Source organism: Brassica oleracea, chromosome C8, assembly GCF_000695525.1.
Source record: "Brassica oleracea var. oleracea cultivar TO1000 chromosome C8, BOL, whole genome shotgun sequence".
NCBI classification, from domain to species: Eukaryota; Viridiplantae; Streptophyta; class Magnoliopsida; order Brassicales; family Brassicaceae; genus Brassica; species Brassica oleracea.
This window is the reverse complement of record NC_027755.1, coordinates 21,088,131-21,111,580: the sequence shown is the minus strand read 5'-3', so window position 1 is coordinate 21,111,580 and position 23,450 is coordinate 21,088,131. Positions and strand designations below refer to the sequence as shown.

Genomic DNA, 23,450 nt, shown 5'->3' with positions numbered 1-23,450 from the left:
CCTATCTATTTCGAGAATTTTTAGAGAGATTACGAGGTCAGTTCTCTACTGATTTCAAGTCAGAGCCTAGGGACGGTTCTGTCCAACTGAATTCGTCCAGGCCACTTAGTTCCTTTGATTATCAGCTAGAGATGCTGTCTGGGGTTAGTTCAGCTCTACGGGTTCAGATCAGTCGAAGTTCTGCTCGATACTCCGCTGGGAAGTTTGAAGAAATGTCCAGAAGTTAAAGTAGGTTATGTCCGTCCGTCTAGACCTGTTAGTGTCTTCATGATGAAGCCAAGGTTATGTCCAAGTCGAGATCAGTCCAGTCCAGCCAAGACGTTCACTTTTATTTTATGCTAAGAAATGAGGTTGGTAGAGGGGAATGAAAGACAAGATTATGCTAAGTTGTTGGCTAGATGAATTTGGTTGCTAAGCTAGGATATGGTATGATGTACTTTTGTGATTAGGACTTCTTAGATGTGGATTGCAATATTGTAGAGGTGATGATTCTAAGTTTTAAATCATGTGAGTCCCTGCTGTTTTTAAAACCTCTTTCAGAGAGACTGCCTATTTGTTTTGCTTGAGGACAAGCAGAATGGTAAGTCTGGGGGAGTTGATAGACTATGGATTTGACCCATTTTCATCCATAGTTTATAGGTGTTTTTACTAATAATTATATTATTATAGAGTCTATTTATTATATTTATAAGATCAAGAATGTTTTGGAGATAAGTGATGAATTTGGAGCATTTCGGAGCATTTTGGAGATATTTAGAGCACACACCCGGGATGACCATCGAGATCGACTATCGGTCGATATTGGAGAGCTAGAATCGATCGATACGCAAGACATGGTAAGCCCGTTTGGTCACAGCCGACTTGAAGCCCAAGATTTCACTATTTTACACGACCTAATTATATAAGCTTTGCCGCCATGTTAGAGGCAAAGTGTGATTTCTTTGTGTTTCATTGTTTTATTGATAGATGGGATAGAATATCCAAAGTTATAATTTGTGATTGGATCTCCATTGATACCTATTTTATCTATTCTATGAAGTTTGTTATGAATTGCTTAGCTATGTCTGAGTAGTTTTCTTGTTAGATTTTTGGGTTTAAATAGGTTAGGAGGTATTAGCCCCAACTATAGATTGCTGAGTTGTGATAATCATCTTTAGGATTGTTCATTAATGCTTGTTTCTAGATTAGCTACCTAGAACCTTCCCTTGGATAGATTGATAAAAGCCATAGCTTTATTCTCATCCTAAAAACATTCTAATAGAGCTATGTTTCTTGCTATGAGCAAGGCGAGAGCTGATCTAGTGAGCTTAGTAAGCATTCATTTCTTAAAACATCCTTGCTTAACAAATCATATTAGAATCCCTAGGTTCCCTAGCTCTCTGTGAATTTGATCCCTAAGTACTACAACTCGACCTCTTATTTAAGAGAGTATAAATCACTCCTTAGGGTAATTTGAGTGGTATCACTGGTCAGTACAGAAGATTAGTGGGGAAGTTAATCTATCTATCAATCACACGACCAGACATATCATACTCTGTCAATATCTTGGCTCAGTTTATGCAAACGCCAAGAGAGGCTCATTGGGACTCAGCTCTCCGAGTTGTACGATACCTAAAAGGAACAGTGGTTAGGGCATTCTTCTTAGTTCAAATCCTGACTTGAGACTGTCAGTGTACTGTGATGCAGATTGGTCTTCGTGTACTACGTCCAGACGATCTTTGAGTGCTTATGTAGCAATGGTGGGAGACTCAGCTATCTCCTGGCGAACACATAAACAAGACGTTGTGTCACACTCATCAGCAGAAGCAGAGTATAGGTCGATGGCAGAGGCGTCAAGAGAGATCAAGTGGTTGAGACGTCTCATGCATGACTTGCTGACACCTCTGAAGGATCCAGTTCGGTTGTTTTGTGATAGCAAATCAGCCATTTACATTGCAACTAATCCAGTTTTTCATGAAAGGAAGAAACACGTGGAGTCTGACTGTCATCGAGTTAGAGATTCAATAAAAGCTGGCTTGCTTTCTACGGTACATGTCAGGACAAATGAACAGATAGTCGATCTCTTAACCAAGGCGCTTGGTCGAGTCCAATTTGAGAAGCTGTTATGTCTAATGGGAGTTTGAAATTTCCATCTTCCCAATTTGAGGGGGAGTATTGGATAATGATGATATATATTTGAGATATACATGAGATTTGTATAGATAAATACAAGATCCTATAGTTAGGGATCTAGTCACGTTTGTTAGGTTTGTATGTAAACCCATGTACCACATCAATAATACACAGGTTGTTCAGTTATTTACAGCTCATATGACTAGCCAAATATCATTTCCCTGTCACCGTTTTTTTTTTCTTTCTACGGATAATTTTACCATATTTGATGAAACCTGAAAACAAATTAGAAAACTACTCACATTATTTTACATTTAAATTAAAGAATAGAAAAATTTCATTATGCAAATTATTATTTAGTTTATAAATGTTACTGGCTATGAGAAGACAAACTGAAATGGATAGAGGTTCAGGCTTGCAAGTCAAGGCCCAGTATCTAATAGACATGTAGACAAGAAATAGATTAAAATGAATCTCTAGGCTTCGCTATTATGTAGTTTGAAGTTTTGAACAGTCCCTACTTACCGGTTGGTTTCTCCATTTTGTATGTCTGATTTTGGTGTCGTTTTGATGATATGATATTGGCGTTTAACACAAAGCTATTGAGGTTTTATAGTTTCTCCTCGACCAGTTCCGTCCGGATATTATTAAAGTACTACGAGGGTGAATTTTGATCGAGTTTTTCTAAGGATACTCAAGGACGTGAGGAGACTCTCAACAGCTCCTATAAAATTTGTGCCTATACCAAAAAGGAAGATTCTGTCTCTACATACACTCTTCGGTTTGCTTCTCTGAACCAGACTAATCGGTTACATAACTGAGCCTATATAGCACCGGTTAACGGAGTAGGGAGTTGAGATTGAATGGAATCAAAAGATTTGTTGACAAATTGGTCACCGTGTGTGTGTACACTCTTAGTTCTGACTTTTGTGACAGCTTTAGGATAGTCATAGAAGAGTAGAAAAATGATGACTGTTATGCTCTTCAAGATTGTCTTTCTAAGAGCATGTCCAAATGCCCACTCATAAATTTAAATATAAGGTTTTATGAACTTCAAAATTAACTTTAAAACATTAAATTTTAGGGTACCTCAGATTTGATTTCACTGTAAAAAACTTTATATTTAAAGTTCCTTACTTTTTATTCTTTTTTCTTGTGTAATTTTCAAATAAAGTTAATAAGTTTTTTGTTTAATTATTTTATTCTTTTTTAATACAAAATATTTAATTAATACTACAACAAAATTATACAAAAATTAAATAATGTTATTACATGATATAATATCAGAGTGCATTATTATGCATAACATGATTATTGAAGAATAACGTGATACCAACATATCGAGTAGTTGAAATACCAATAAACAAAAATGAATGTTTTCAAAAAAGTTAAATCAGAATCTACAAATTAAAAAAAAAGCATTTATCACTTCAAAATGCCTTACTGATCGTATATAAGATCACTTGGTGTTTTCCTGCACCATGTGCAGTAAGAAATTTTTAAAATCTAATTTATATTTAAAAATAAATTTTATTAAATATTATATATTTTACTATTTCTTACTAATATTTAATATAGATTTGATATATATTAAATCAATTTGCATAAAACTAATAAAAATTGTATAATTATCAAAAATTTAGCCTAAACAATATTTATAAAATTTGTAGATATATAAGAAACTAATGATTTTACGATTAGATATTTAATTTTTAAAAAAATTGTAGAAAATTTTGAAAGCTTTAGTAATACAAATTGTATAATTATACAAAAATAATAATATTTCGAAATTTGAAATGTTATATAAGAATATATTTATTTTATAGATGATGTATGAGCTATTACTATATTTAAAAAAAGTTTACCAAAAATAAATATCAATATTAAATGTAATATATGAATTATTACCATATTCTAATAAGTTTACCAAAAATATAAATCAACATTAAATGAAATTATCCATGTCATATTTTTCCGGAAACCATGTCATCAATTTCAGTAGTCATGTCATATTTGTTTTTTGAAATTAATTGTAGAGAGTAGATGTGACAAAATCACTTCGCAAATATAGTCTAAGGGATTATGGAGGTAATTATAATGAATAGTTATGTAATTTAGTTAAATTTAATAAATTATTTTATATTTTTACATGCAATATTCTCACTATAATATAATATTTTATTTTATTAATTTTGTCTATAATATTTTTGTTGCATATATTATAGTTATTGTAAAAGATTTATGCTTTTATATAAGTTTTATTAAACATAAGGAGTATAATGTAAAATACAAAAGTTTTAAGGTTTTACCAAAATCAGCCGGTCCATAATCTCCGAAGCTCTTCTTCAGTTGTGAGTTGTGAGTGTGACTACTCACTTAAGGTCTCTCTATCTTCTTCTTCTCTCTTCCCTTTAAAATAGCAAAAAGACTAGAGCTTTCGTCAATTCATAACTGCCCTTCTAGTGGGTTTTTGTTTGATTCGTAATCTGACCAATGTTTCTCGAATTTTTTTTTTGGGATATAGACTTGTGTCTTCTGAACTAGATCTTGCAAGTTCTTAGGGATGGTCGAGTAGAGAATGTCTTAACATCAAACTTGTTTGATTTGATTTGGTTTCAGATGCTTCAGATTGCTTTTTATCTGTCATGCGGTGCCACAGCATGTTACCTCTGGGGCCGTAGAATTAAAGGGTCAGTCTTCCCCCCCCCCCCTAACCTTTTTGGATATTGAATGTGTTAATAATCAATCTATGTGTGTTTGTGTTTCTGCGATGATGCAGGAAAGCTGACTCTTTGAACAGTATTACCCGTGTGGCCGACATCAAATGCTTAGGTAATGTTTTATGCTTTATATTTCAGAGACTCAATTGTTATTATCAGTATTTACTGGTTTCAGATTTACAAATGTAATGAACCCTCTCTCTCAGATGATTTGCTTAAAGAGAAAGCCACGAATCTCCTTGTTGTTTTGTCCGGAAAAGTTGCTTCTGCAACGCCCTTTAACTGCAAACATGAGAATGATTCTTCTTCGGGTGATGTTTTTGAGGCTAAGGTAAAAAATTGTTTTTTTTTTCTTCATCATCATCATTAGCTTTTAATTCTCTGGCTTGGTGGGTGTCTTTGATAAACAAGTCTCATAATTTTCTGCTTCAAATCAAGGAGACTCCTTGGTATCTTGTAAGTTACAATCCTCCTCAATACTTTCTTTTTTTTTTTTTTTTTTTTTTTTTTTTTGCTGTGACTTAAAGCCTACCCTCTTATTTCTCTCTCGCTCAATCATTCACACTTATTAGGAAGACGGTACTGGTCTGGTGAAAGTAGTGAGAGCTGAACTTGCTGATGGATATGTTGATACTCTGAAACCACAATTTGATATGTCGTCAATGAGTGAAATCTTTCAGAGGTTTGAGAACCCCCAAGAAGGCTCTAAGGTGTTGTTTTCTTTCTCTCTGTTTATTCTCCCCATCGTCCATTGGGTTGGAACTTGGAAACCAACAATGTGATGTTCTTTTTTACTTTAGGTGATCTGTCGTGGTGCTCTCGATACTGCTACCTCCTTAACTATTATTGGCGAGGTAAAGGAACCCCCATGTGTTTTTTTTTTTTAATTCAGGTACTTTGTGAATCATGTAAGAGTGCTTCTATGTACTGTAGGCTGCTAGAGACGAATCTGGTACTCTCTCTCTATTCAAAAGCCCAAGGAACAGTCTTTTATGATCTTCAGTGGAGAGGGCTCGTTTGATAAAATGGTTGGCAACTTGAAGTCAAATTCAGTGTAAGGACAAAGACTCATCATCATCATGTTTCTGTTATACATTTTGCCTTTCGGGGAGGAGGTGATGATATAAAAAAATTTCAAGTGTTACTTTTTTTTTTGCAGGTTTTACTTTTTCTACTCCAAGATCTTTGGAACTATTGCAGTGGCTATAGCTGTCGTGAAAGGTGTGGGTTTCGTAAGAAGGGTTCTTCGTGAGAGATCAGAGAATGCTACTGATTCAGACAACGAAGATAACCCATGAGGGAGGAAAATTTAATCAATACTAGTTTATAGGAATGCAAGTGAATGAATCCCATCCTCTACCAAGTGAAAGAAAAAAAAAGATATTTGAGGCAATTTTGGCAATCTACCAGCTAGCCAAGAGATACCACTCTTGTTAGCACTGGTTAACGGAGTAAGTAGTTGGGGGTTAAGAGATGAACGTAATAAAAAAAATTTTGTTGAGACAAATTAGAGATTGTATGTTTGTGATTCTGAGTTGACTTTTTGTGACCGAATTTGGGATAGTAAAATTAGTAATAGAAGATTAAAAAAACTGATGGATGTTACTAGAGAGGAGAGACGGAGTAGTTTAAAGATTGCCTCTCTAATGTGTATTGTATTGACAGGCCCGGCCCAGTCTATAATATTGCCTAAAGCAAAAACCAAATTTAGCGCTCCAAGAGATTCGAACCTAGCAACTTTAAACTAGGTAAGGGGTCTTTGTGATGCCCATAAATATATAATTCAGTTTGGCGCCTAAAGCTGGTGCTTCTCCAGCTGTAGGTCAGGGCCGGTTCAGTGTATTGATGTTCATTTGCTCATCCATCCAGGAATCATGCACTTAATTTTATTAACGAGAAGTTGAGCTAATGATTAAAATTCTTAGGAACATCTATTAAGTGATTCAAGAGCGGGTATACTTTCTGTTTTACATTTTCTTTAGAATCTAATTTTTCTATTTTTGTTTTTAAACATATTTGTGTGTTTTTATAATCATATTTCTGTAAAATATTTTTTTTAAATGATTAGTAAATTTTTTTAATAATTGTATCAAAATAATAAGACTAAACATATATTAATATGTCATGTTTCTAATTTAATATAATAGATGAGTTAATATGTTTGTTTAAATAATTTATTAGTTGATGAATATTTTGCATGTTCCTTGAAATAACCTGCAAAAATTTGTAATCACAATAAAATTAATGTCTGATTTAAGCTTAATAAAATTCTAAGGATATTTTTTATTTGTATAATTTATTATGGTTAATTTTCTTTCTAATAAAAGGCTAAATTAAAAATAAAAATATTTTCTCCTTTTTAAATGACATCGTATTGGATTTATGATGGGATGATGTTGTTCTGAAGTCATGTCATTATCTTCATTATTGCAATTGAAATATTTTTTATTGGGTAGTTTTTTTTTTGTGAAATGATATAGAATTAGTTGTATCGTAAAAGAGCGTGGACTACAGAAAACTATTACCTATATAGAATCAGTAACTTGTGGAATTAAAGTCACTCGGCAGTTTTAGCTTACAAAAAAATGAGTCCCAATTATTCAGGAGTTTATAGTGGAAGTTACTCAAATATGAACCAAGCGTACAAACTACAAAGTAGTTATGTTATATAACTAAATAAATATATTTAAAAATAGATTCAATGGTAAAAATAGTTGGACACAACATATATCAATGGTCATGATCCTAATTTAATAGTATTGATAAAAATGTCTAATTTGGCAATAAAAATATTGTTTTTTATAAAAAAAAGTTTAATAGGATTTCAATCTTATTTAAATAAAATGTACGGAAAATAACCTTATATAGTCATCAGAAAAAAAGTAGAGCATGTTGTTAATTCGATGTAGGAGATTTTGATGTTCAAAAAAACAGAAAATAGATTACTGAAAATGTTTTTCCCAAAAGAAAAAAAAAAGATTAGTGAGAATGTAAGAACATGAGCAGAAAAATTATTTAAAGACAAAAGTAACCCTGTCTAAACTAAACAATTATATCAAGATACTCCTATCTTTTATCTTTTATCTATCTATATTATTAAAACTGAAGTACACTTTAGTACTGTTTGGAAACATGAATAATAGTATAACTGAGAATTTTTTGGAAACGAAGATAGCATTATTACATTAATTGTATTTCCATATTTCACTCATATTAACAAATTTATTAATTATATTGTCTTAACAATATTTCACATCATTAATTATATTACCATAATAATAATAGTGTAGATTTTTATTTAGTAGTTAATCAATATTAATTTTGTGTCAATTATAAAATCAAAAAAGTAAAATAACTGAGTTTTGCATAAGGTTAAACGTTTGTTTTAGTTTGTTTTACTAAAACATTTTTTTTATTTCAATCGGTGAAAAGTTACGTAGCCAAAAAATAATTCAAAGACATGTTTTGTGAATAAAATCATAACTTAAATCAAAATAATAAAAATGAATACATTTATTGTCCCTTAATTTTTCACTCAATATAATTGTCTTACTAAATAAAAAAAATCTCTCTATTTCACTTAATTTAACAAAACACATAGAAAATGTCTTTTTTTATTAGTTTATAAAATCAGTTAGGCATGAACACTAGATATCCACTTATGTACGAGTTGTTCCTTTCGGGTATCGTTTTTTTTGTTTTAAAATTACTCTCTCCTTGAATATTATAAATTTATGTATAGGTTTTGAGTTGAGTTCTTTTGAGTCTGGATGAGTTTGGTTCTGATGTATATGACCCTAAAAATATCTAAATAACCAATGTATTTGAAACGGGTTTGGATATTTGTACCAAAAATAACCATATTATCCGATTCGATTCAGGTCTTTTGAATACAATTAGTTATATTACGACATATCTAAAAAATAAAACACTAATTATGAAAAACAAATATTAATGTCTAAAAATATAAGTATAATGTTATTTTAGTAATTTCATTAATTATATTACTTTAACAGTACATCACATCATTAATTATATTTACCGTAACAATACATCAAATCATTAATTCTAATATACCATAAAAGTAATAATGAAGATTTTTTATTGATTAGTTAATCAATATTAACTTTGTGCAATTATAAAAAACAAAAATTTAAGATAACCGAGTTTTGCATAAGGTTAATAGTTTGGTTTAATATGTTTTACTAAAACTTTCTTTTGTCTTAGTTCCAATTGGTGAAAAATTACATAGCCAAACACATAATTTAAAGTCATAGTTTATGTGAACAAAATAATAATTTAAATCAAAATAATTAAAAAAGTATTACATTTATTGTCACTTAATGTTTCACTTCATAAAACTATTTTACTAAATAAAAATGCTTTCTATTTTTATTATTTTTGCCAAATATATAGAAAGAGTTTTCTTTTTAATTTATTTGCAGAATCAGTTAAGTATGGACATTTGGATACTGATTGAGCTACAAGTTGTTTCTTTCGGGAATTAGACGCTACTTGAATATTATAAATTTATGTATGAGATTTGAGTTGGGTCCTTTCGGGTCTGAATGATTTTGATTCTGATGTGTAGAAACATAAAAATATATAAATAACCAATGTATCTGAAAGGGGTTCGTATATTTATACTAAAAATAATCTTATTACCGGATTCAATCCAAATCTTTTGAATACACTTAGTTATACGACGACACATCTTAAATATATAACACTAATTAAAAAATAACGAATTTTTTTTTATAAAACCGTAAAAATTAACATCCGCACAGGCGTGCGGGTCAATCTCTAGTTATATATTAAAGCAAAAGTCATCTTACCAATAAAATTCTAACATATGGCATATATTTTACAATTTAAAATAAAAAATCCAAAAGCAAAAAAAATAAACACGAAAACTGTTTATCAACTGATTTCTGTGTATTCTTTTTATTTATTTGTTTATATAAAACACTGATATTTCTCCCACTATTCCCATTATCATCGAAATAGTTAATTTTTATCGGTAGAATATTTAACTCACAGACAGAGTGCAATATATTTAAATTCATACTGTTTGCACGTAAAAGAGAGAAAGAAAAATGAGGTAAAACAGAAACATTGATAGCATTGTGAGTTAAATCAGAAGTAGATAAAAAAAAATCAGACATGGAAGAAAGTTTTTTTGGTGCAAGGAAGAAGAGCATTTGATAAAAGGTAAACACCTTTCCATTATTTTCACTACGAAATGATCATATTACTGAACTCATGTTTTTCTACTATACATAGGTTTTACATCAAAAGGTAGTTTGAAAACATCAGTCAATATACTATGGTGCAATTTGATACTTTTTCTCTATAATTTTAATGTTGAGATATCCCGAAAGACAATTGGTTCATGTATGGTTGTATTGGTGAGATGAACATAAAACCTTGAAGATGGCAAAATCAGTGCTGCCATGGGATAATGGGAGACAAAATTAACAGAGGTATATGTTAGCATCTACATGTTTATGTTACTGAAGTCTTTTCAGTACACAATGTTTCTTTCAAATGTTTGACATATATATAGAAACTAATAAGGAAATGATTTTTCAATCTACTACGTACATCCTTTTGACTGCTATATAGGTAGGGAGACGATCAAATTCATCAATGATTTTATATATTTTTAAGGTAATTTTGAAGTCTTTTTCCATATATATAATTTTATAGAATGGTTGAAAAAAACTGAAAAGGAAAAATCATTGTGCTTCTTTTTTCGTGTATTTTTCAAAATAATGTGCAATTATCCATTAATAACTATTTACCTATGTTATATTTGTAAAAAGAAAATTCCCATGCGAAGCATGGACTCAAACCCTGTATTTACTCCAGGCATAAACCCTAAATACTAAATCAGCAAGTCGATCGATTCTCTCTCGGAAGCTATTCTTCAGTTGTGACCCTGAGTGCTCATTGAGGTATCATATCATCTTCTTCTTCTCTACTTCAAGAGCAAAAAGACTAGTGTTTTTTTATCAATTCATCAATGCCCTTCTAGTGTTTTTTTGTTTTTTGCTTGCTTCGTAATCTTACAAGTGTTTCTTGTATCTCTTGAAATATGGACTTGTGTCTTAACATCAAATTTGTTTGATTTGGTTTTTCAGATGCTTCAGATTGCTTTTTATTTGTCATGCGGTGCCACAGCATGTTACCTCTGGGGCCGTAGAATTAAAGGGTTAGTCTTTTACCAACCCCTTTGGATTTTTTGAATGTGTGTCTCTGTCCACACACTTTTTATCAATCGATATGTGTTTGTGTTTCTGTGATGATGCAGGGAAGCTGACTCTTTTAGCAGTATCACACGTGTGGTAGACTTCAAACGGTTAGGTGTGTTTTCTGTTTTATAGTTCAGACTCATTGTTATTATTTTATTAATTGGTTTGTGATTACAAGTGATCATCATGTTTTTTTCCTCTCTTAGATGATTTGCTTAAAGAGAAAGCCTCGAAGCTCCTTGTTGTTGTGTCCGGAAAAGTTGCTTCTGCGGCAACGCCCTCGAATGGCAAACATGAGGATGGTCCTTTGGGTGCTGTTTTTAATGCTAAGGTAAAAGACTTCTTTTATCTTCTAAAAAGTTGTCGTCAGCATCATCGTTCTCTGGTCTGGTGGTGTTATTTTTAGTTAGAACAACATGTATACTATGTCTTTCAGGTCGAAATGGGGCGTGGGACCAAGTTGGAGGATGATGGTAGTGGTTGGATAACCAAGTCTCAGAATTTTCTGTTTCAAGTAAAGCGTAGTCCTTGGTATCTTGTAAGTTACATTCTCAAATACCTTCATTTTTTTTTTTTTTTTTGCTATGTCTTGCCTGCCCCTCATGACTTGAAGCCTACCTCTTTCTCTCGCTCAATCAACTATTTAGGAAGACAGTACTGGTGTGGTGAAAGTAGTGGGAGCTGAAGCTGCTGGTGACTTTCTTGATGCTCTGACACCGCATTTTGATATGTCACTAAGTGAAATCTTTGATAGTATTGTAGAACCTCAACAAGGCTCTCAGGTTACCTTTTCTCTTTCATTTTTTTTTGTCTTTCTCTGTTTATTTTAGTCTCTTTCATTGGGTTGGAACCAACAATGTGATTGTTTTCATCTCTAGACGATTTTTCGGGCTTCTCTCGATACTGGTACCTCCTTAACTATTATTGGCGAGGTAAAGGAAGCCCCCATGTGTTTATTCTTTATATTGTGGATCATGTAAGAGTGGCTGTGCAAGCTAATATAAGTTGATGTGTCTGTGTCCTTGTGTGTACTGTAGGCTGCTAGAGACGAAGCTGGTAATCTCACGATTCAAAACCCCAATGAACAGCCTTTTAGGATCTTCAGTGGAGAGGGCTCGTTTGATAAAATGGTTGCCAACTTGAAGTCAAATTCAGAGTAAGGACGAGACTCATCATGTTTTTGTTTATACATGGTGATGATAATCAAATTTTCTTGTGTTATTTTTTATGCAGGTTTTATTTTTTCTATTCCAAGATCTTTGGAACTATTGCTTTTGCTATAGTCGTTTTTAAAGGCGTGAGTTTCATAAGAAGGGTTTTACGTGAGAGAGCAGAGAATGCTGATTCAGACAACGAAGAAAACCCATGAGAGAGGGAGAATCAGACAACAGTAGTTTATAGGATCAGCTTTAAAGGCTCAGGCAGAAGAATCAGACACCAATGGTTTATAACTAGGATAGATTTTTTATCTATGGTATTGGGTAGGCAAATGTTTATGAATATTTTAACAAACCATCGTTTCTTATTCTGACAGAAGTGAACAATTTTTTGAACAATTAACAAACCATCGTTTCTTATTCTTGTTCAGCTAGAGAACTTTCCAACCTAAAACCAATTGGTGATAAGTGGAGTGACCCATCTATCTTATATATTACTAACGATCCCTTCCAATATCCGATGTGGGACATTTATCCCTAATAATTCTATTACACAGTTGAACACACGTTAATTTATTCTATTTATAGCTTTACAAAACATGTTAAAAGGATATAATTTAATTTAAATAAGTACAGTATTTTAATGTAATAAAAGCAGACATTTTCCTTTTGTTTGGATCAAATTAATGTAAACAGACATTACACTAGTCAATGAACATAATAAATTCACCAACTCGGACATATTGTAAGAAATAAAAACATTTAATTAAAAAGAATATCTGTTACAACTTACAAGTCAGTAAAATGTTTATAAAAATAACAAAGGAAAGAGAAAAAAAAATACAAAAGTAAAAAAAAATTCAAACTTCCCTGCAGATTTTCTTCCTCAGACATACAAACAAACAAACAGAACATAAAAAGCAAACGTATGATAAAAGAACTCTGAGGTTACCTGAAACTAATCATCTGATGGTGACGAACTTGTTAGTCCCATGTCTAGCCCAATGGCTCTTAAGATCAATGGGGTTCCCAAAGTTAAACCCATCAGAAGAAAGTTTCTCAAGAACCTTCTTAAACGCTCCTTGACTCATCTTCCTCCCCGAGATCCTCGCTCCGCGGCGTTTGGTACTCATAGGCAACGGATGCATCGATATGTTCGTGGTGCAACACGCAGACTGCCAACCGCCACATCCCCAACGGTAGCATTGCTGAGGAGCTCCGGTGCAAGTGCAGACCGGTACAGGTAAACCGGAAATGTCCATGTTCACTCCGTTGATAACCAAGTCAACGCTTTTCTTAGCCGGTTTGACTCGCGAAACGTTAGTCTTGCTGTCGTTCTCCTCTTTTGGTTTACGAGGCTTCTTCCCCTTTGTTGTCGCCGTGCCTGCTTTTGAGTTAGGCTTTCTCTTCTTGTTAGGCTGAACAATCTCTTCCTCTTCTTCGCACTTAACCGGGTCATCCTCGGTTTGATGATGATGCATGGACGGGGCTGATGAAGTTTCGGGGAGGGCATTTCCGTAATTAGGAGTTGCTGTTACAGGTAACATGTTGAAGAACTTGTCCTTCTGTTGGTTAATCCAGTTGTAGCTCATGTGGATGGGAGGCTCAGGGTGGTGGTATGACCCGTTTTGGCCAATCATTAGATTCGGATCTCGACCGGGTAGAAACGGTTTAGTGTTCCGGTCAGCGCTTGACATTAGCTGCAAACCGAGGTTACCTTTGAACGTAGCAGCTGCTGGTTCGTAGTAACCCCAATTGCGAAACCCATCGTCATCCATTTTCTAAGATCTACAAAAATGTCGACGATCAGAAATTCAAATCCAATTCAGACAAAACAAAAGCCAAAAGTTCATGTCCAATTAGCCAAAAATCAATTCATCCCAACATTTCTTGTATCCAATGTTCCAGAGATAACAAAATTATAGTTGATATAAATACATGAAATCCAGGGAACTTTTATATGATATTCCGACATAAGAACATTTTCTTGTCGGAACCAACATGCACAGTTTCTAGATCTGGAGAGTCCGGAGCTAGATCTACGGAAAATGGACATGAATCAAGGAGATCCACAGCCAAATTCTAATTAAACAACAAGATATGTACATATGATGGAAGGAGATAAAAGGATTTGGAGCAAAAGCGTTATTGGTACAGTACAGAAAAAAAGGTCCCATTGTAAATATTCAAAACTGAGAGAGAGAGAGAGAGAGAGAGGTATGATATGGAAATGAATTAGGAAAGAGAAAACTTACATATGAGATTGGGTTAACAAACGGCTCTTTAAGGGAATTTTTGCCCTTCTGGAGAGAGAGATTGGAGGGAGGGAGGAAAGAGAAGGAAGAGAGAGGAGAGAGAAACCTGAAGGGAAAGATAAGATCTGAAGAAAGGGAAAGGGTTTTTATTTTTTTTTTTTTTTAGTGGAACAGAGAGAGAACCCTAAAATAATTGGAAATCATTCTAATTTTAAAATATACACAATCTAAATAAATATCTTTCCAAAAGGCTTTTTTTCATTTTTCTCTCCGCTTTGTACTTGAAATGAAGACTTTCTTTTTATGTTTGGTCACTGTAAGAAAGCCATTTGAGAAGAAAACAAAACAAAAAATAACAAAGCCCACTTTATTGGTCTTTTTGACATCGTGTCTAAACCAAATTTTTAAAAAGGCAATGAGAATCGTTCGTGAAAAGATGAGACGAGGAACATGAGATTATGAAGAAAAATAGTATTTCCTCATAAAACTTTCTATTGGTAAATTTTTTTTTCTGTAATAACAAATTCTTTGTGTTTAGCAAACCGACCGTTTTGGAAATGTTAAGACACAAGTGTATCCAACGTGATTTATACATATATTGCATTGCTCATAGTCAGAGCTTGTCCCTCGCAAATCATAATCATTCCATTCCTGTGCTTCTCTGAACAAGAACTTCGCTGATTCCCCAAAGTTATCAAATAGATTCAAATAGATGCATATATTGCACAACGATCAACACTGCCTTGAATAAGAGCTTTGACATTTATTACATACAAAAAAAATAGTCCGAAGGTATGATCATCTTTTACAATCCATAAAATATATAGAAAAGGATACACACGTAAGTAATTTTAATTTCTGTATCCCAAAATAACGAGAGAAGAAGAGAGAGACTGAGAAGATATGCTTTTTCAGGAAACAATCAGACATTGACATTGTCATTGTGTCTCTCTTCTTTCTAACAACCTATCTCTTTATCTTTCATTGTTCTACCAAAAATTCATAAGGAGGCCGAAGAAGAAGAAGAAGAGAACCAGACGTAAGAAGATAAAATACTTCTTACTCGCATTTGATCGACCGGTAAATGTGACGAACGAAGAAAAGTGCAGCGCGGAAGCCGACAGTCCCGAGCATTAAGAAGAACCCGTAGCAAATGCAAGCCATGTATCCGAAGAAGAACGATGTTTGCATGAATCCAGACATGTCTGATCGAGCGTAGTAATAGTATAAGCAGTAGGCGTAGATAAACAAACCGGTCGACCCACCGCATAGGAATGATCTGCAAATAAAAACAGTCTCAGGCTCTATTGATCAGAGAGAGAAACAAAAAGTAGAGACTATGATGGGGAGAGTTTAACGAACCTCCACCACCATTGGTGATCTTCAGCAGCGAGCTGGAAGTAAGTCAAAGCGACGGTTATGAACGCAGTGACGATGATGAGGATGATGAAGACGATGAATAGGATGCTGTAGATGGTGTAGATCCGGTGACCCCAGACACTAGCGAAAATGTAGTAAAGCTCGATGTAGATGGCACTGAAAGGAAGGAAACCAGCCATGGCCATCTGAGGAACAGCGCTTCTGTACCAAGGGAGCGGCGGGATCTCGCGGGGGTACTTGGTCGTACGGCAGGGCGCTTGGAACTCAGCTTTGCTGTTTTTACCAGCGATGCCACCTAAGACGAGTAGAGGCGACGTGACTAGTGTCCATATAAGGACGATAACAACGATGGTTCCAAAGGGTAGTGCTGCGGTTGCTGTGTAGGTGATGGCTACGGTGTTGAGGAAGCAGAAGGTTAGGAGTAAAGGACCACAGAAGAGACATCCGGTGAGTAACAAGTTTCTCACCTGCAATAATGTGAAAGAATAAGTTGTTTACTTTATGTATTTGAGAAGGGATTTGATGTGTAGTTATTTACCCAGCTTTTGCCTTCAAGTTGGCAGTAGAAAGAGGCGGATGTGTATCCAGCAATTCCAGAGGTTAGAGCGTAAATGACCACCAAAGCGGTAAAGAGTGCTCCTCGGTTGTACGGGTAGAACACTCCAACAAGAGCAAGCATGAAAATGAATATGGTCCTAATGGGCGTGGTGGACGAGCAAGGTAAAAGCTACTGTGAGTCATAGTGAAGAAATGGTTTAAGTAAGAGTTATGAAACACTTACAGGGTAAACAGTTGAGTACCACTACCAAGTGATGCAGCAAACAAAGAATTGTGCGTTGGGAACCTAAACACATCGCCATGAATGTACTTCCACCCAGTTTCCTCCAGATCATCAGCAGCTTCCTCGTCTTGAGCATACCTGTAAAAAGAGTTAATTATCAGACAAGGAAACGTAAAACAGCCGACCATGAGGGTGTAGGGAACACTCACTTGGTGAAATCATTCTTGAGGACACGCATCAAGATGGTAGCAAGGAACCCAGTCAAAAGCAGCACAGTGACACACGAGTTAATAATAGAGAACCAGTGAATCTCCAAGTGATGCGGAAGAGAAGAAGACATGGAGTACTTGTCCATCCTCTTCTCAAACGGAGTCTCCGTCTCCTTCCACTTCACCGTATACATAAACTCAGCATCCACTTCTTTATCCTCAGTAAGATCAACAAGCGAGTGTGGATCCATCCTAGCACTGATCTCAATCACACGGTCATTGTTGTACAGAATCTCAAACTCGATGTGCTTGTAGAGGAAGTACTTGTACTCGCTCGGATCAGATTTGATCTCCTTGTCGACTTTGCCAATGAACCCCCAGATGGGGAGATCGTCGTAGTACATCTGGAAGTAGTAGTCTTTCTCAACGGCTTGCCGGAACTTTTTGACCTCTTCTTTGCTCAGCTTCTTCTTGCAGTAGACTTCGGAGTCCTTTTCGTCTCTGAAGTTGAGCTTGTATGGAGCGCTGACGAGGCGATCGCCGTTCAGAACCTCTCCAAAGGCTTCCTTCTTCTCTTTCACACCCTCTAGAAAACCAAAATCAAAGGTATATCAGATAACAAGCTAATAGTATATCAGATAAGGAAAAAAAAAAAAAAAAGTGTGGTGAATTATATATGGATAGTACCTGGAACACAGAAGGGAAGATCAAAGTAACGATACGTCTCACTGCAAATCACCATCGAATAAGAACGAAGATCAGTCTATATAGTATTCGAATCTAAACACAGATCCATCCATCACACAGACGACAACAATGTCTATATGATTAATTCAACAGTAAGAGATTCATTGCATTTCGCAGCTTTTACAATCTCAGATCTGAAGTTCAGATCTAGCCAAAAAGAAGTCTCAGAGACACACGCGAGCGTTACCTTGGATTGTGGAATGGGCCGACCTTGTTGGCGTATAGAGGAACGATGTCTCCTTCCTTGTAGCGGTGGTCGGAGGCGTCGGATCTGACATAGCCGACGCTGGAGAGGATTAGAGCTCCGAGTAAGAGGAGCAGCATCTTCATTGCGTTTTTTCTCTTCAAATCAGTGAGATCTGAGTTTGCGCTTTATTAATTCCGCAAGAAGGGAAAACGGAGGAAATGACGACGATATTTATATACAGCACCCAGACTTCAATGCAAAGTAATTTTTCTCAAAAGTTGTTAAAATGTCTAAATATGTGTTACTGTGTCCATAAAGCTTTTCTAATTTATTTTGTAAGAACAACTAAGGCTATTGAATACTTATATAAATGGTTACACTAAATAATCAAGCTTTTATATTTTGTAGGGAAGATGGTGAAGATTGCTTGTTGATGTTATATGATTAAAATGTTTAATTTGTTGCAATTCAAAGCAATCATTATAAAATCTAATAATCAAATCCTTTAAATTATACGTGCGTTATACTTCAATTAGTTTACTTTGCATGATCCCACGTCATAATAGAGACATAGAAGATCAATAAACAATTTAAAACGTACATTCATTATAACACACAACGTGCATCGTTTTATGCTGCATGAATACAGGTTCTTCATTTCTATAAGAACTAGTGGCAGTGAGAAACTACAATGTTTCTACCTTCCTAATGGATCAATAAATGAAATGGCCCTGGCGTTTGTTCTCTCTGCTCTTCTCCTTGAGAGCTTCTCCACGGATGTGCACCACATCAAGCAAGGTTATATCTCCTATGTGGCGTTTTAATTTCTTTAAGACTGTGCTTTGAGCTACTTCTTTGTGTTTTTGGTTCTTGCTATTGATTGTCTGCATCATTTGTAGACATGTCTTGGACAAATGGTTCTGCATGCTGGCCCTGGGGTTTTGAATCTTTTGATTTACAATCCAACAAGAAAGCCTATAGAAGGTTCTCAATGTTTCAACATCTTGACTATGTTGTAGTTGTGTACCTGTTGTCACTATGACGAGCCCGTAGAGAAATAAAAAGCAAAGCAGCATCCTCATATTGTACCTACAGAGAAGATAACCAAACTGCACTAAATATAAGCTTAACCAAACATGTTCCACACAACGACAAAGACAGAGACAAAACAAAGTATCACATAACGAAGAGGAAGTTTTTTTAAAGATTACAGAGCCAAAACGTTGCCTCAGAACAAGCTGCAAATCCAAAACAAACTTAAGTCAGTAAGAATCCTTCTTCAGTTTAAAACTTCCATAGATAGTGGATATGATGAGCCAAGCGTCAAGATATGTGAAAGAGATATAGCAGAACATAGAGTTTTGGCCACCAATATTAGACATCTAAAGAGAATTAAGAGATTAAAAAGCATTCCCTGCATCCACCAGCTGACTCTTTTATCTCTTTCTCCCACCACGTTCTCTCAAAGATAGTGTTAAGATTTCTCCTGCTCCAAGATTGTAGTGTGCAAGTGACATGTTGTCCTTTAAGAACCCAGCTTTGCCACTCAACTTCTGTTTGTTTGCTGGAATTTGTGTTTCACCAGCTATTTTCTCCTTCAAACTTCCCACGTTTTCGGATAATGACTGCACTGTGATCTCAATGACCTGCCCGTCATCCACATTTGGAACAGAGACACGGATCGTAGCAGAGCCCTGCATACATTAAAAACAAAATATGTAAGATACAAAAGAAAAAGACTGACGAGTTTAAAGAAAAACATTACCGGATGCTGAGCAAGAAATTGTTCTTCGGGAACAAGAGCTGATTCGTCGAGCTTCTGTCTCTTTGGCTCTGGCTCCTCGGGAAGAGGCGGTGGTGCCTCCCCAGGGGGTGGAGGAGGAGGCATCCCATGCATAGGTGGTGGTTGCATCATCCCTATAGGAGGTGGTGCAAGCTGACCATAAGGTCTCGGAACTTGAAGATGAGCAAATTGTGATCCCGGTGGAGGCGGCACATGCATACCACCAGGCTGCATTTGTGGTGGTCGGTTCATCATCATCATCGACGGGTGTCCAGGTTGTCCAGGCATCGAAAGCTGGTGTTGTGGATGCATGGCTTGCATCATTGGAACACCTAATGGCCTTGGTGGGTACTGAACAGAAGGAGGAGGGCGAGGGAGGTTCAAGGCGAGATTAGGAGGTGGTGGCAGTGGCCGGACTACTGGGACACCTGGTCGAGGAGGAGGAAGAGCAGCCGGACCAGGGAAGCTATTGGGATCTCCATAAACGCCATTACCTTGCTCTTCTCCATTAGCATTCTGAGCCAAGGCTTGGTTTGCTGTGCGACCTATACTTCCTGTGTGACCATCCCATATTACTTGACTTGGCTGCTCATCTTTCTTCTTCTCAATCTCCGCCTTTACAGCATTTGAGACTTCTTCTTCAGTCGTCCCAAAAATATCAGGACGCAGACGAGCAAGCCCGACAATGTTTTTAGCAATCTCGTCATCTTGTGCAAGAGTGGTCTCACGAATCTTAGCAAACATACGGTCCTTCTGCTCTTTGAACTTGGGATCAATAAGCGAAATCCGCATGTGCTCAGACATCTCATTGATTGGAATCAGCTCGCCAGTAATCGGAGATATAACAACTTTTGTAGGATCTCTCTCTGTCGGGATCCTATCTTCTGGCCTCTTCCAGTTCTTAACGATTCTCATAGGTGCTTCTTCGTTCATATTTTCAATCCTTACATAGACACCATTCTCTTCCAGGTTCGCTGCTCTCATTCCATCCGCAACAAGCTTCATCTCCTCTTCATCCATCTCCATCTCCACTTCCTTTCCAGGCTCCACAACTTCATCTTCCTCCATCGCTGCAGATACTTTGCTCCTCCTTATAACCTCCTCAAGCGTCATAGGCGGTGGCAACTCCTCGTCCTCCTCGTCAGCAAAATCAATAGACTCCACAACCACAAAATCATGCCAATCAATCATAGCCATCTGCACTCTCTCCTGCTCCTTCTCGTCCTCCTCTTTCTTTCTCTGCTGCTCCTGAGACCGATCCCACTCAAGACGATGCAAACACCGCTCAAGAACGGTCGTCAAATCAGCGGCACTCTTCCTCAGCTTCTCTTTCAAGTCCTCAGGAGGCTTTAACACATCGAAATACGCATCAACCAGAGAAGTGAATAAAGGGAACATGCTATGAGTTGGCTTCATAAAGAAAAACTGAGGATTGTTATTCTCTCTACTCTGCAACCCAGTCAAGAAAGACTTCCCATTCCGCGCCACAAACTGGGCTGTGAGCTTAATATACTCAAGCTCCTCGCCTGTAATCCCTTCAGGAAGTCTAACTGTATACTTCTCAGGCTCCGGAGGCTCTAAAGGCTTAGGAGGAACCCTAAACTGAGCCTGAAGGTCAGGCTTCGCCTCACCAGCTTCACCCTCATCACCACCACCATCAAGTTGAAGATCTGCACCATCTGCATCATTACCCTGAGCCCCATCTTCATTCTGAGCACGATACTCAGCGAGCTTATGCTGGTAAAACGCATGATACGGATCAGAGCTGGTCAAAAAGTTGAATTTAGCATTCTTGGCATTGCTAGCCATGATCCTCTTCTCGAACTCCAACCCGTTCTTGGAAACAAACTGCGCCGTTTTCTCGACGATGCTTCTGATATCTGGAGGCGGGTGAATGATTCCGATAGTCCTCGTGTGAGTCGCTACAGATTCCGGAGCTTGATTCGATCTGGTCTGCTCCGATTGCAACTCTCTCTCTTCGATTTCTTGATCGGTTAGCTGCGAAGGAGGGAGCGGGCCGAGGTTCCCGTCGGTGGGAGGAGCCTCGAGTGGCAGTATCTGCATCGAACTTAACATCTTCTGCAACAAGAGAATGATAAGAAATTAACGTCGGATCCTGACTGAATTCGTTGCGAGACCTAATTGATTGGAATAGTAACTCAGCACAAATTCTTAAACACACGATGCGAGAGAGAGAGAGAGAGATAGAAAGTAAAAGTGGAATCGGCGACGCGGATTACTACGGTTAGGATTTAGGGTAGAGAGATAAGAGACACCGTACCTCAGCCGGTAATGAACAAAACCGCCGCGACGTCGAATAGATGCGGAGGAGGAGCAAGTTCGAGATTTAAACCAACTTACAAGACGGTTCAATGGAAACCGACCCTCTCGAGGAGAATTAATCTGAGACGAAACCGTATTCTGGTTTACAGATGGGCCACTCGATTTAAAAGGGCCTTTTAATATCTATATGTAATTGGGCCTTTTGATATTCATATGTACACATACTTTGTTGGAAATACTTAAAACGCTTGATGTGTGCCATCTTACAAGGTAACAACAAAGCTTAGAGAGTTTTATTGAACTAGTTTTCACTGACTATTGAATTTGAGTTTCTTGTTGTTGTGTTGAGGTTCTTTTTTCAAGTGCAGTGTATAGCAGTATCTAAGTACAAGTTATACAACCAACGAATTATTGGTCTAGTGGTAAAAGAGTGTCTAGTACGCACTTCGCCACTCCGGAAGAACTTTTACAAAAGTCTCGGCAAAGAAGTGAAACCAGTACAACATTAGTAACTGCTGGGGTTTTTTCTTAAAAACATGGTGATCTTCACCCTTGTGATATTTCTTGTTATAGACAATTAATCTAGGCATGGTGTGACTTTAACAACCGGACCAAGCCATGTCTCTGTTTTTTTTTTGTGTTGACAGTTAATCTGATCTTGAGAAGAGATCACATTCCTTGTTGATTGATCACAGCTCTTCAATGGAAGCTCACAGTATGAGTTCATAGTTTCAGTCTCACTTATGTTTTTTTTTTGGTCAACAGACTCACTTATGTTTTGATTAGTCATTTAACAACATGGTGTCAATCTAGGGTTGGGATCCTTTGGAATAAAATGTATTATATAATATCAAACATTAATGTTGCCCACAAAGACGTTAAAAATGTTGGATCAAATTCTCAAGTCCTTTGCCTTAAAGAACATTGATTAAAGTTGTGTGAAAAAAAATGTAATGGACTACGTAATTAGACAAGTCCATCATACTTGAAATGTCAAAATGACATTACGTAGAAGTCTCACATCGGGAAGAAACAAGAAGAATGAGTTGTATATATATGTGCACTTACTTAACCTTGTTTAAACGGCTCAGAGAGAGAGGATAGCCCTTATGCGCGCGCCGCCGCCGTCCGGCCGGCTCGGCGTGGACGTGGGCTTGGGCTTGGGCTTGGGTTTGGGCTTGGGCTTGGGTCTTGGGTCTGGCCCAATAAAAAAATTCTTTTTGGACCAAGTTAAGCTCAATATTTTACCATTTAAATTCTCAAAAACAACATGCATTTTATTTTGAAACGACAAGCAGTTTGTCTAGAAAATAAAAACGTCATGCAGTTTATCCTCTCAAAATTTTTTAAACGAGATAAGAGAGAGTCTTGGGGAATAAGTTTCGCAACTCAACTTCCCTCGATCTCCACGAGATTTTCGCCCACGTGCAGCAGCTGTTGCGGGAAGTGGGTTGTCTCCGTCTCTTTAAATATCGCCTCTTCTCTTCTTCATATCTTAACGTTTTTCACAACCAAAACCAGCAAATCCTATAGCATAAGTCTAGAGAGTGTTTCGTAGAAATATTAGTTCGTTAGAGGTTCT

The 23,450-nt window shown here is 36.3% G+C and overlaps 4 protein-coding genes and 1 pseudogene across 12 annotated transcripts; 2 read left to right on the top strand and 3 right to left on the bottom strand.

Annotated features, from left to right (window-relative positions):
- The first annotated feature begins 4,431 nt into the window (after window positions 1–4,431).
- Window positions 4,432–6,211, top strand: LOC106309721 (annotated as a pseudogene).
- Window positions 6,212–10,737: 4,526 nt separating this feature from the next.
- LOC106308923 lies at window positions 10,738–12,455 on the top strand. The gene is made up of 9 exons (XM_013746024.1): window positions 10,738–10,789; window positions 10,976–11,046; window positions 11,146–11,198; window positions 11,293–11,417; window positions 11,523–11,624; window positions 11,734–11,868; window positions 11,965–12,018; window positions 12,124–12,242; window positions 12,320–12,455. Exons 2-9 carry the CDS (start codon window positions 10,976–10,978, stop codon window positions 12,453–12,455), a joined length of 795 nt encoding a protein of 264 aa, XP_013601478.1. The 5' UTR covers window positions 10,738–10,789.
- Window positions 12,456–12,986: 531 nt separating this feature from the next.
- LOC106307431 (protein BASIC PENTACYSTEINE2-like) lies at window positions 12,987–14,665 on the bottom strand. Of its 2 annotated transcripts, none has more exons than XM_013744389.1 (2): window positions 14,499–14,665; window positions 12,987–14,031 (listed from the first exon to the last, which is right to left on the bottom strand). In XM_013744389.1, exon 2 carries the CDS (start codon window positions 14,019–14,021, stop codon window positions 13,206–13,208), a length of 816 nt encoding a protein of 271 aa, XP_013599843.1. In that variant the 5' UTR covers window positions 14,022–14,031; window positions 14,499–14,665; the 3' UTR covers window positions 12,987–13,205. The 2 variants fall into 2 exon arrangements, with proteins under 2 accessions (XP_013599843.1, XP_013599844.1); XM_013744390.1 differs by having other exon boundaries at window positions 12,987–14,024; window positions 14,499–14,631.
- A 576-nt stretch (window positions 14,666–15,241) lies between these two features.
- On the bottom strand, window positions 15,242–18,030 carry LOC106311534 (transmembrane 9 superfamily member 2-like). The gene is made up of 7 exons (XM_013748725.1): window positions 17,803–18,030; window positions 17,556–17,596; window positions 16,869–17,454; window positions 16,660–16,797; window positions 16,417–16,573; window positions 15,861–16,345; window positions 15,242–15,777 (listed from the first exon to the last, which is right to left on the bottom strand). Exons 1-7 carry the CDS (start codon window positions 17,943–17,945, stop codon window positions 15,558–15,560), a joined length of 1,770 nt encoding a protein of 589 aa, XP_013604179.1. The 5' UTR covers window positions 17,946–18,030; the 3' UTR covers window positions 15,242–15,557.
- A 335-nt stretch (window positions 18,031–18,365) lies between these two features.
- Window positions 18,366–21,958, bottom strand: LOC106311533 (probable splicing factor 3A subunit 1). 8 transcript variants are annotated; one of them, XR_001264050.1, is made up of 5 exons: window positions 21,867–21,958; window positions 19,568–21,664; window positions 18,983–19,496; window positions 18,830–18,891; window positions 18,366–18,749 (listed from the first exon to the last, which is right to left on the bottom strand). XR_001264050.1 is itself a non-coding variant. In XM_013748723.1 (3 exons), the coding sequence occupies exons 2-3, from the start codon at window positions 21,659–21,661 to the stop codon at window positions 19,239–19,241; spliced, it is 2,352 nt and encodes a 783-aa protein (XP_013604177.1). In that variant the 5' UTR covers window positions 21,662–21,664; window positions 21,867–21,958; the 3' UTR covers window positions 18,385–19,238. The 8 variants fall into 8 exon arrangements, 1 of the variants encoding a protein (XP_013604177.1); XR_001264051.1 differs by having other exon boundaries at window positions 19,014–19,496; XR_001264049.1 differs by having other exon boundaries at window positions 18,385–18,735.
- Window positions 21,959–23,450: the final 1,492 nt, after the last annotated feature.

What these genes read in the sequence shown, in the direction of transcription:
- LOC106311533 (XM_013748723.1), bottom strand. Translation starts at nt 21,661, where the DNA reads ATGTTAAGTTCGATGCAGATACTGCCACTCGAGGCTCCTCCCACCGAC. An exon ending in AATTTCTTGCTCAGCATCCG is followed by an intron (nt 19,497 to 19,567) that starts GTAATGTTTTTC and finishes TAATGTATGCAG; the next exon opens with GGCTCTGCTACGATCCGTGT.
- LOC106308923 (XM_013746024.1), top strand. Translation starts at nt 10,976, where the DNA reads ATGCTTCAGATTGCTTTTTATTTGTCATGCGGTGCCACAGCATGTTAC. An exon ending in GTGCTGTTTTTAATGCTAAG is followed by an intron (nt 11,418 to 11,522) that starts GTAAAAGACTTC and finishes TATGTCTTTCAG; the next exon opens with GTCGAAATGGGGCGTGGGAC. An exon ending in AGCGTAGTCCTTGGTATCTT is followed by an intron (nt 11,625 to 11,733) that starts GTAAGTTACATT and finishes TCAACTATTTAG; the next exon opens with GAAGACAGTACTGGTGTGGT.
- LOC106311534 (XM_013748725.1), bottom strand. Translation starts at nt 17,945, where the DNA reads ATGAAGATGCTGCTCCTCTTACTCGGAGCTCTAATCCTCTCCAGCGTC. An exon ending in AACTTGAAGGCAAAAGCTGG is followed by an intron (nt 16,346 to 16,416) that starts GTAAATAACTAC and finishes ACATTATTGCAG; the next exon opens with GTGAGAAACTTGTTACTCAC. An exon ending in GATCACCAATGGTGGTGGAG is followed by an intron (nt 15,778 to 15,860) that starts GTTCGTTAAACT and finishes TTTTATTTGCAG; the next exon opens with ATCATTCCTATGCGGTGGGT.
- LOC106307431 (XM_013744389.1), bottom strand. Translation starts at nt 14,021, where the DNA reads ATGGATGACGATGGGTTTCGCAATTGGGGTTACTACGAACCAGCAGCT.